Raw genomic sequence first — 11,907 nt, forward strand, 5'->3', positions numbered from 1 at the left:
AACTAAAGAGAGAACACAGCACTAACAGCAAGAAAGGCTTGAACACAGATCTCATGCAACACAAAACCACTGTACTGACCACTTGACCATTCAGCCACAAGGTTGTGCCCTTGTTTAAGCCTTCTGTACTTTAACATGTATTGTTAACAATGTAATAGTAACTTATGAACCAGCTTTTTGAGTGAAAACTGAGGTATCCAATAGAACATTGTGGAAAAAGTAGGGCCAGAACCACCGACTGTACATCATCCCGCGAACACCACAGCCCTACATGATCCCCTCACTCAGTGCTTGACGAGTTACGAGGACTTCAAGTTCAACACGTCGGTTGCGGTTTTACTAATTCATATTTAAAACAGTAAATAAAAATGCGTAACGCGACGAGGCTGGAGACAAAGATGAGCACAGCGCTCAAAACAATGGCATTTGTACCTCAGACATGTAAATGTCGTCTGAGGCGCAATAATAAAAGCCTCGTTTTGAAAATGGCAGCGCGAGCACGTCGCGTCTTCTTCCCTTCGGCCACATTTCGCCAAGAAAGGTGACCTTCGCGACTACACACTTCCTCCAAAAGAACCCATTTAACACTGAGCGCTTCGCGTAAAGCCAGATTTTTATCACTTTTCGCCCACTTTGTGCCCCTTTCCGAGTTTTTTACCCACAGTGACGTCGAATTTTGTGGCAATTCGCCTCTGTAAAGATGGAAGCCCCCCTTGCGTTTCGACTATTTAATGAGCCCGAGGGATAATTTACTGTTATTTCTTTTGTTCTTGTTTAACTTATTGAAAGCAGCGGCAACAACTATAACAAAAGTAATATTAGTAGCAGTAATAGTAGTTTTAGTACCAATATATTCCCAATACAGTATATTTGATATGTTGCTCATGAATATTCGTAACACGATATTTAATGGATGAAAAAGATTTTCATGTGACAAAGTCGGGCGCTTGTTCTTTTGCTCGCGTAAATGACGTCAGGGCTCTGCTGGCCAGTCGGACCACAAGTCATAAAATCACAATTTAACAGAAGGGGCGTTCGAGCGCGAGGGATATGAGATTTCGGTGAAAAAGTCTCCGCAACTGTCCATTGACTTTTGCTTAAAGGAGAAACGCCACCCCAGATGGGACTCGAACCCACAATCCCTGGCTTAGGAGGCCAGTGCCTTATCCATTAGGCCACTGGGGCAGGACTGTACGTTTTAGCGAAAAACACCGGTGTCTAATGTGATTTAATATTAGGTCATCTTGTCCTTTATAATACATAGCAGTTATCATATTCTTTTCCTGCTTCTTAACTTCTTTCCCAGATTTAAAATAAAAAATACTACATCAGCAAGACTGTTACACGGTGACTGTTCCGTCGCAATGTTTTCTTTCTTTTTATTTCGGGGTTGCGGGATATTATGGAATAAAAATCAAGTCTTACACGAATTATTAACTACCGTCTACGTCCCACTTTGTGAGAGCAATGCTTTCATTTTCCGTCCTAAGAAATTATATATAAACCACGTGAGCGAAACGGATGGTGCTCCCTCCGCAGCAGCGACGCCGACGAACTGAAAGACAGCTGAAGAAACGGGGAGAGCGAAACCAGCGTTAAATTGTACTCGTCCAGTTTCTGCGCGAGCGCGCGCCACTTCCGCCTCGGCTCATTGAGCATGCGCAGTGACACCCTTCCCAATTATTTACTCACTTCTGACATTCAAGATGGCCACTGCGAGTGCACGGGCACCGTAGCGATTGGATACAAGTATCGAAGCGAACTTTTCTCCCGCTGCCAGAAAAACTTCTCAAAACTCACACAGGAAAGAGAGGGAAACAGCTGAAGCGCTTCGAAAAACAAGTCTTTTGAGTGTCCAGAGTTAGGAGTTTCCAAGCAGCCCCGCTCCGCTGCTCACAGGACAGTCAGTCAGTGTCTGTGTGTGTCACGGATCATGGATCCTCCTCCTCCTCCTCCTCCTCCTCGGTGTCGCTCGGACTCTCCTCACTCTCACGGCCACATGGCCGAAGCCCGAAGGGTCCCGTTTGTTAGCGTGTCGGCGGCGGCCACCGCCCCACTCGCCGAAGCGAGGAAGCGCAAACGGGAGGACGAGGCGGACACTGCTGCTGCGCTGCTGGGGGACAGCGGGGCGGTCGGTCCGGGGGCGGGAGGCGGTTCTCTCGGGGCCGGAGGAGCCGGAGGAGCCGGAGGGCGGGGGAGCGAGACGGTGCGGCTCGAGGTGCGACTGTCGGAACCGAGCGACGAGGGATCGTCCGAGTTCAGCTACAGCGAGCTCCTGCAGTCCTGGAAGGTGGGGCAGCAGAAGCTGTCAGTGTGTGTCGTCACTTTCGGTGTCAGAGACGAGCTGCGGTAGCGTGTCCGTCCGTCCGCTAAGAACCGCCCACAAAGTGAGTCCGGGCGCTTCGCGAATAATAACGCGTGTGACTCGTGTCTTTTGGGATGGAGCTCCTAGCAGAGTCGTCCTCATCACCACCACCACCACCACCACCACCACGTGGAATCGCCCCAAGCTGCGGGCCCAGTCAGGTCGATCTACTCAATCCACTTTGCTTAATTCCGTACCAGCTACTTTCAGGACATCATCATGATCATCATGTCACACCTTCCCCATCAGCCTGGGGAATAACTGCTTCCCTTCCTTAGTTATTGGTCAGTGTGCGGTTGTCGCGGTCTGGATTCTGTTCTAGAAAAGTGGGACGGTGCACCGTGGATGGGACAGCAGCCCATTGCGGGGCAGTCTCACGCACACATGAATACACGTACGCGCATTAAGAGAAATTCAGAGTTGCTGGTTCACCCGGAACGCATCTCGGGACCAGGGGAAGAAAGTAGCTCAATCTGTGTGCTGTTTGCACTCTTTTCGAACCCGCATCCTCTCACCTAGTTTGGGCGCTGTGATGCAGTGGCGCTACCTGCAGCTCCAGTGTGCCCTTAGTGAAAAAGATGTTTTCTTTAAAAAATAATTACATGTCACAAGTGTTGAGTACCTCCAGAATGTATCCGTAGTGTCCGTTTCTGGGCTGTCAAAGTTACAAGTTTTACTAGAATGGGTTTGTAAAAACAATTCTGTGACACTTGGGAGGGTGAGTTTTCTACAGTTGGAAATGTAGTGTAATTGTATTGATGCTCTACTGTTTTACCTTGTTTCTGCTTCTTTCACCCAGATTAAAAAGACACCGCCGCTAGGACTGACACCTGCCCTTGACCCCACTGATCCCCTTGCAAATGAGGAGCAGGAGCGACAAGAGGCTGAGGCATTGGCCAGGAAATTTGAGAGAAAATATGTGAGTTGTCAAACACTGATCAGTGTTTAATGACTCTCATTACTTGTTGGCATTTATTACTGATGAACACATTTCATATGTCAAATAGCGACCTACCCAGACATTTCCGAAGCTCAGATCTGTTGCAGAGTGTCACGTTAGATCCCGTTCCACAGTTCTTAAACACTGAATGAACTTTAACCTAAACAATCTTTATTCACTTTTTAAACAGTGAATGAACTTAAAGGTAAATGTACATGTGTTCACCCTCCTCATCTTTGTTGTAGGGGAATCCTGGGAAGAAGAAAAGGAAGGACAGAGTGCAGGATCTGATTGATATTGGTTTTGGCTACGATGAAAGCGACTCTTTCATAGACAACTCTGAAGCTGTCAGTACCTTTCTGGCCCTTTATGATTCACACATTTTACCTCTACCTTTACGTCCACAATCTGTCCATATACTGCGGCTTGTCCTCGTATTTTACTAACTTTAAGTCTCCCGCTCTGTCGAAAATGCATCTGTGTTGCTACTCCTGTTCAGTTGTCATATAAAAGGTCCAGTGAATCATTCCTTTTCCAGCTGACGCTTAATCTAGAGAGACTGTACTAAAGTAATTAAGACCTGTACACCAGCAGGTACCCTCCTGGACCGTGAAAATTCACTTCCACTACTACTATACCCCCTGCAGCAATTTAAAGGAAGGCCAAAAAGCCAACAGAAAATAAATGAGAGAATTCAAAGAGTAGCACAGGATTCAAACCCAGGCTGTCCTGCTCACAACTCAAGCATTTTACCGGCTAAGCCGCACTAAATCACAGCCTGTCACTAGGAGTACGCCTTCTTGCTGTTCTAAAGCCCTTTATGGTGGCCACTCTTTCTTCCTCAGTATGATGAGTTGGTGCCGGCATCTTTGACCACCAAGCTAGGGGGATTCTACATCAATACGGGCACTTTGCAGTTCCGAACAGCCTCTGACTCTGAAGGGGAGGACCCAGGCAAGGCGGTGAAACGTAGCCAGGTGAGTGACATGCCAGATGCAGGTAGAATGAATCATCCCACTGCAGTCTTAATAATCTCATACCACAGTCCTTTAATTCTTACTTGAGACTTTGATGTAAAGGGATTTAAGAGTTGTGCAGTTCAGTAGTGTAAGAGTTTAGATCCAGTTTGTGAATTATTGCACCATCTGCTGGGATGATGCTACATTCCGGATTGCTGGATTGATCTGAAAGCCATTTGAGTCTTGATATAAAGCCGTCATCAGCAGGTGTTGTAATACAACCTTGGGACACTATAAAGTTGACATGGTTTTCAGTGAATGTGTGTACTATTCAACATCCAATCAATATTAACTGCCTTCCTGGGTCTCTTGATCACTCATCTGTCCACTTGAAAATAACCTGTAACTGAACACTTCTTTTTTGGAAGGAAACTACCTTGATCCCCCTTTAAACAGGCTGGGAAATAATGTTCTGGTTTTGACTTTTAGGAAATTTTTTGGTTCTCTAGCATATGGTGTATATTTCCTAGCATATTAACTCATTTGTAGAAATATACAGTATTAAACAGAACAGGTTATGCGGTGTGTATTGTTTAAACACTGTACAGATGTGCTGTTTAATAACTACTCAGATATACTAGTTTTCCATATACTAGACCGTGCTGTAAACTAATCTTTCTTTTGGCTCAGTTCAGCTAAAATCTGAATTGAGCTACACATTACCAGTGAAGAAGGGTAGACTCAGGTGTTTGTACTATATTTTAGCATCATACTGAAAGATCCATTTACATTTTTCTTATTCTTAACACATTTTCACAGGCTTTGATTGCAGGCTGAATTTGTGACTGCTGTTTTGAGAGCGAGGCAAAATGGTTCTCAATTACTTACAGAAGCTGAAAATCTGTGAGGAATCTGTGATGAAGAAGAGGAAGAAGAAGCAGGAAGGAGGTGGCACTGAGGAAAAGAAGGCCAAAAAAATCAGAACGCCCAAACCAGGGTGAGAGCACCAGTGGATGTGTGCGATTCTCATTACTGTACTTTTTACACTGAAACATTTATACTGGGGAGCATGTTTTACTGCAGAATTTTCTTTTAGCCTATATTTTGTTTGGAAAGAAATACAGAATTTTTAGTTTCCTTACTGATTGCTGTTAAAATCTTATCCATGCCCTGTTCATTGAGGAAAACTTTTTTTTTTTTTCTTCTTCACTTTCTTTGTCTCTGTCTGACATTTCCGATGTTCTGGTGTCATGGATAACGATATCTCTCATTTCCTCTTTGCTCTCTGAAGTGCCTTAGCTCTAACTTGCCCCCGTCCAGAGAAGAAAAAGCGGAAGAAACTGATGAAGGACTCCCTGAACCTGGCTGCTTTTCTCCGGCGCTTTGGTAGAGAGAAAGAGGTGATGCGGAAGAAGCCGTCTGCCAGTGCTAACAGAGTATGGAGCAACCAGGGAGACATACTCTCTGGCTCCTGTCCCCATCCTTTCCTGACCACTGGCAGCCTCTCCACAGTGGACCAGACTGCTAAGCCTGTTGTAAATAAATCCCTGCTGGGCTTAGCCACCTCCAGCAAGGTGCTGCAAGACCTTGCGGGCAACCTGAACTTCGGCTTTTTGGACTGCCCGTTGCCTTGTAGTTCGGCCCAGGGCGAGAACCATTTTCAAGCGGTGGTAGCGGGGCAGAAAGTGGGAGGAAGTGTGTTAACGAAAGGCCAGATATCAGAAAGGTCAAGTTTAGACCTTGCCAAACCTCCTCCCCTTCCCGGCGGACTGCCTGTAACCCTCATTAAACGGATCGAAGATCTTCGGGTGGTAAGTTAACAAATGAGTTCATTATTGAAATGTGCTGTTCCTCGATTTGTCATTTTGCAAACTCACTTAACCGACAAGTGAACTGTATGATGTTAGGCTTCTCGTCAGTTTGATGAAGAGGGGAGGAAGAAGTTCTTTACTTTGGAAATGAACAACATCCTGCTGGAGTAAGTTTCCCCTATATCTAAACATGGTAACCTCGTCATGTCCTGCTAATGATCGAATTGACTGAGACTGATGTTCACGTTCTTCATTGCTGTCCATTGCTAAGAGCAGCATGTGCAGATGGTATTAACACTGCGTCAGTTGGTTTGTAAGCAACTGATTACTGCACTTTAACAATTTAGCTGCAGGAGATAAGTGATACACTTATTAATTACCTGTAGTCTTTGGGGTAACAATGGTCACACACTCATGGCCCAACACACTTTTCAATACAGCATCGAACTGCAGGTGCAGGAACAGCCAGTATCTGTACGCTCTTCCATTTACTCCCACCTGGTGGCCTTCGTACCCTGCAACAGAGAGGAGCTGCTCAAGAGGCTTAAGAAGCTCAACTTGACCGTACAGGTGAGCTCTGATATCGCGCAAGCTAGTGCCGGCAGGGGATAGTTAACACAGACGGATAAAAAGCAGAATGACATCCATTCACTGATTGGCTCAAATTTTGTACATAAACATCCATGTTCCCATGTCTTCTTGGCAGGATGACAGGTTGAAAGTTCCTCTGCTCAAGTTGAAGCTGGCGGTGTGCAGAGTCATGCCAGAGCAGATTGCCAGATATGATATGGACTGCAGTGCCAGAGTAGCAAAGTGCGTTGTGTCTCACTGGCTCCCTCCCTCTTTCTGCAGTTACTTCACATAGTCTCACTTTTTTTTTTTTTTAACCTTTTCACTTAACCACGACGTTCCAAGATGTCAACAGCAAAGTCTGTTCTCTACGTCATGACTGAAGCCCTTGGCATTCTTGATCTCATGCAGGCAGCAGTCTGAGGAAGGAGAGAAGAACGGTTTGCAGGAGGAGGATGAGGAAAAGCCAGGCAGGAGGATGGCAGGGCCACGCAAGAAATTTGTCTGGGATGATAAGCTCAGGTACATACTGCTCGTGATGAAGAGCGGTGCAGCTTTTACTTGAAGTGAATGTGAGGTTGACAGAGGCCACTGTTATATTTACATACATTTATTCACTTACCTGGAGCATTTTAGGTTAAGTGCCTTGCTCAAGGGTACGACAGCCAGAGGTAAGATTTGAACCTGCGACCTTTGAGTCCAAAGGTAGCGGCTCTAATTAGTACGCTACCAGTTGTCCCGCTGTTAATGTAACAGTGCAGCTGTGGAGATGCTGCTGTTGAGCTTTTCTGGAAACAGGATAAATCAAAGAAAAATGGCAAAGCGTACGGGCTGCGAGTGAGGTGTATGGGGTGCTGAATGTACTGCAGTTCAGTGTTTGTGTGTGTTTATCATCAGTAGGGGTCAGTGTTTGACTGCAGTATTGTTGTGGTTTCACTTCAGGACTCTGCTGTGCAATCTGGTGCGTGTGAAGCTTGAGTCTTACGAGCTTGAGTCGCAGGGCCTGCTCTCCGTTGAGGACTACCTTAAGACCTTCATGGAAACTGAGGTCAAACCCCTCTGGCCCAAGGGCTGGATGCAGTCCAGGTGTTGTCCCCCCACGCTGATTTTTAAATGTGATGTCGTTACTCCGATGCGTTTTAAATTCTGTCCAGAGTCTCCTCCGCCTGTGGCCACAGCATGTTGATGGAAACTGTACTATCCACTACACTGTCAATCATGATGCTTCTGTCTGGTCTGGTGTCATTTTTACACAGAATTGTTGACAGTGCCAGCAATTCGTGCATCTTGCATATTAACACAGTCGCTCACCCGTTCTCTTTCTTTCCCAGAATGCTGTTTAAAGAGAGCCGTGTTGTACACAGCCACCTTACCGGCAAACTGTGAGTTTGTTCTTTCTTACTGTGACTTACCTATGGAAAATCCAATATTGTTCGCATTGCTGCCACATGAGTATGGCAATATGCGTCACCTCAATTCATTCACATTTATACCACCGTTTTTATCCAAACTGCCATTACTTGTTATATGTAGTGTTTGAATATTGGTTTATGGTTGGCCAGATTAGGCACCTCAGTTTTCATTCTTGTTTCTTCTACCCAGAGCCAAGAAAAAGATCGTCCCAACTCCCAATCCTAAATTGAAGGTGATTGGTGGCTATGCTTAATTTTTAAAATTATTTCCATTATTATTTTACGATGAGCCTGTGCCCGCAAGTTTTTCATCCTGTCTTTCACACATTTGCATTACGCAATTTGAAGTGCAGCTCAGTGAGTTCTGTTTCTTACGCTTTCCCCAGGAGGTGTCTTGGATCCGGGCTCCGCTGGCCATTGCCATGTCCTCTGCAGCTCCACCCCCCCGCACACACCCCTCCTCCCTCTCTGAGACCATCTGCCTGTCTGATTCCCCGGACGAAGACCCGGCTATTGCGTCGCAGGAGACTGCTCGGAGTCTCGCTGTCACCAGCAGTGTAGTGAAAAGCACTAATCGTTCATCGCCTCCGCTACACCCTGCTATATCGTCCACCTCATTGGCGTCATCCGTGGGAGGAAGGACTGAGAACTCTGCGTCTGACAGCACTTCACCTTCTATCTCTCGGTCGACTCTGGTGTTGTCCGCCCCCTCAGCAGTGTCCCAAAGCGCCGGCTTTGGTGGAACAAAGTCGAGCGGGCCCACGATGCCGGTGCAGAGACAACCGATGGCGAAGGCGCACAAGCCCGGTGCGCCAGTAACGAGTAAACCCAACCTGCCATGTTCTTCCTCTCCTCCTAAACCACAGCTACAGCCCACCTCCTCTCCGCTTATATCGTCCCAGGCAAAAGCTTTTTGTCCACCTGCAATGAAACACATACTAGCCACACCTTCCCCTGGGCTAGCGCTGACATCACAGCTTCCAGCTTCGCCCACCCTGGTCAAGAGCAATAATAAAAGTAGCTGCAGTAATAGCCATAATAGCACCACTGTGTCTTCTCAGCTGAACTCCAAAGGACCTCACATCCCCTCGGGACTCTACTCCTCCCTCTCCAAAACTTCCGCCGCCACTCCTCTAGCATCTTCTTCATCCCCTTCTCAGTTGAAACCAAATCAGCATCAGTCTAGTATCATCACACCTGTGCAGGGTGCTCTAACTCCATCGGCACACAAAAACAGTTCCCCTGCTGTTAAACTCAGCCCCCAGCTCTCTGCATCCATGCCGATACCCACCTCCTCTTCCCCCTCCCCCTCACCAAGTGTGTCTTCTTCACCCCCATCAAATTTGCGAGCCCTGGTGTTTCATAATGCACAGCATGACTCGTCCAAAAGCCAGCTTTTCCGTCCGCCCTTCTCTGTCCAGGCGGGACAGGCTGGATCTGGTCAGGCTACTTACAGCCCTGCAGTTGCACAGAAAACAACCACCCAGTGCAGCAGCCCTGCCACCATCAGTCATACAAACACTTCTCCTGGGTCCAGTCTCTCAGTCACGGCGCCGTCCTCCACTGCCCTGTCAGCCAGTAACGGGCAGCACCAAAAAGCACCGGGAGGAGCTTGTCAGGCATCTAACCCGGTTGTCAGCCTCGCACCTGTTGCTACAGTACCTGTGCCTTCCGTCACCTCTCAGCTGTCTCAGGTAATCCAGTGAAGGTACGGCATGGATGTTTACGAATAGCATGATTATTGCTACAATAATTTATGTACATACGTGTTCTTGCATTTGTGTGTACAAAGTCCTCCATTATGGTCACAAATGTAGCATTTTGTTCTCAAGTAACGGTTTAAAAAGTTAGCATGTCATACTTGATATTTCAGCCATGTGGTGCACGTGCGGTTCTAGAAAAGTTTACCAGAGCCTCTGTATGTCTGACAGTAGAACTCACCTCAGTTGCTGCCATCCTCTCAAATTGCTCCCTGTTGCCTCCAGCGTTGAAGTCCAGTAGCCGTAGGTTCCGTCACAATGCGGGGGTGTGTCAGCGGGTGGTCTAGCAGCCCACTGTCATCGCAATTGCTGTACACCGTGTTGCTGCTCCCAAAGCATGTGGCAGAAACACTGTCCCTCTGTCCGTTGCTCTCCCCAGGGGTCCTCGGCAACGGTCGGCCTACTAGGCGCATCACCCTCCTCCCTGCCCCTCAACTTTGGCATGTTGGGGGGCCTTGTCCCAATCTCGCTTCCTTTCCAGTACCCTCCCCTCCTCAACTTCACCTCACCGGGTGGAGTAGTGGCAATGGGGGGCGGCAGCGGCGGTGGAAACGCTGCGGCGAGCGGCAGCTCAGGATATACTCTGAGCCAGGGTGAGTACCGGACTGGCCCAGATGCCGTCATTTCCGGAACCCCGAGTCAAGTGCTGCACTCTTAAGTGCTGTCGAAAAGTGAGATTTGGTGTTGGCCAGTGGAAAGAACTAGTTTGATATTAAGTTCAGATGTGTGGTGATGTTCTGTCTGCTGGCTTTCCATTACACTGTATAATCAATATGGTGAATTCTAGTGGTTTACCACGCTTGTGCGCACTGCAGTAGCTGTGACCCAGCAGGCTCTCAATAACACAAGATACTGTCCCTCTGTACATCTTTCTGACCTTTGGTAGATGATGGAATGGAATCAGGTCCTGTGCTTCAGCGGCTGTTTTTACGCCTGTCTTGTCTCTTGTGTGTGCATGCTGTTCTCCCCTGTTAGCGTTTGTCACTCTTCTGTGGTTTTTCCTTCTCCTTTGCCTCTGCCTCTTTGATCACTCTCTTTTCCTGTCCTCCTTTCAAACCTGATCTTTTCATCACCTCTCCCATCCTTGCACTGCCCATCGTCTGCTTGGTTCCTCTTCAGAGCTGTTTAAGGCCCTCCAGTCTAGATCCCTGATTCTACCTCCTCACTTGCACCTTGCTTATTCAGGTAAATTCCTTCCTCTTTCCCTCATGTTTTCCTGTGTAATAAAAGGCAACGCCTCCCCAAGCACATCTTGTGTTCCCTTGGACTTTTGTGCTTGTGGATGAGCTGTAAGGGTAATTTGCCTCTTTTGTTGTGTATAACAGTACATTGACACTAATTTACTTTCATTGTCTCTTATGTAGACATCAGTTCAGGGGAAGGAGCAGACACTAAAAGGAATTCGCAATAACCACAAACTGTTGGAATGCAGAGGAAGGGATAAAATCCGTAACAAAGGATATGCCAGTGTCCTGGACAAATTGAGAATAGGCATGGATTTGACTGAGAAAACTCAAGAAATTTGGACTTCATCAATAGTGGTGGTGACAGATTGTGAGGAATGAATTGCTCTCTCACTTTTGGTAACTGTATTATTAATGATTATTAGAATGAATGAGCAGCTTTTGTCCTGATGTTTGGTCAGTGTTTACATGGCAGACCATTAACACTGTGGAGAAGAAAAAAAAAAAAAAATTGTGTGCAATGTATTTCACTTTGTATCTTTAACATTTGTCTTGCATTCATTTACACAGAATATTTGATTCTATGCAGCCATTTGTATTTATTTTTTTTTAAACCAGAAAATGTATTTTAACTAGCATATCCTCCTGTCTTCATAATCTGTCATCTTTTGTAGCAGATGACATCAAGTAAATATCTGTTTGGTTACTGACTGTTAAAACATGTGTTGTATGAGACTGTAAAACGTTTCCCTTGTTAGTCTTAGTAGTGTCTGACCAGCTTACATACTGTCACATTAACTTGTATTTCACAAGATAAAGATGTTTCAACTTAAACTGTATTTTTTATACCTTTCAGCAAAGTCAGAATGATCTCCAGAACAAAATGCCTTTGTTTTTAAGTATGCA

The 11,907-nt window shown here is 46.5% G+C and overlaps 1 protein-coding gene and 1 non-coding gene across 2 annotated transcripts; one reads left to right on the plus strand and one right to left on the minus strand.

Annotated features, from left to right (window-relative positions):
- Positions 1 to 1,112: 1,112 nt before the first annotated feature.
- Positions 1,113 to 1,185, minus strand: trnar-ccu (transfer RNA arginine (anticodon CCU)). The gene has a single exon. It is a non-coding gene; the product is annotated as a tRNA-Arg (tRNA).
- A 485-nt stretch (positions 1,186 to 1,670) lies between these two features.
- LOC108937193 (ubinuclein-2-like) lies at positions 1,671 to 11,905 on the plus strand. Its single transcript, XM_029254056.1, has 16 exons — positions 1,671 to 2,290; positions 3,165 to 3,284; positions 3,551 to 3,652; positions 4,151 to 4,282; positions 5,155 to 5,261; positions 5,556 to 6,075; positions 6,172 to 6,242; positions 6,516 to 6,645; positions 6,782 to 6,888; positions 7,057 to 7,167; positions 7,588 to 7,731; positions 7,977 to 8,027; positions 8,248 to 8,290; positions 8,444 to 9,751; positions 10,197 to 10,410; positions 10,937 to 11,905. Exons 1-16 carry the CDS (start codon positions 1,934 to 1,936, stop codon positions 11,101 to 11,103), a joined length of 3,684 nt encoding a protein of 1,227 aa, XP_029109889.1. The 5' UTR covers positions 1,671 to 1,933; the 3' UTR covers positions 11,104 to 11,905.
- Positions 11,906 to 11,907: the final 2 nt, after the last annotated feature.

The sequence above is a fragment of the Scleropages formosus genome, chromosome 8 (genome assembly GCF_900964775.1).
Source record: "Scleropages formosus chromosome 8, fSclFor1.1, whole genome shotgun sequence".
Classification (NCBI taxonomy): Eukaryota; Metazoa; Chordata; class Actinopteri; order Osteoglossiformes; family Osteoglossidae; genus Scleropages; species Scleropages formosus.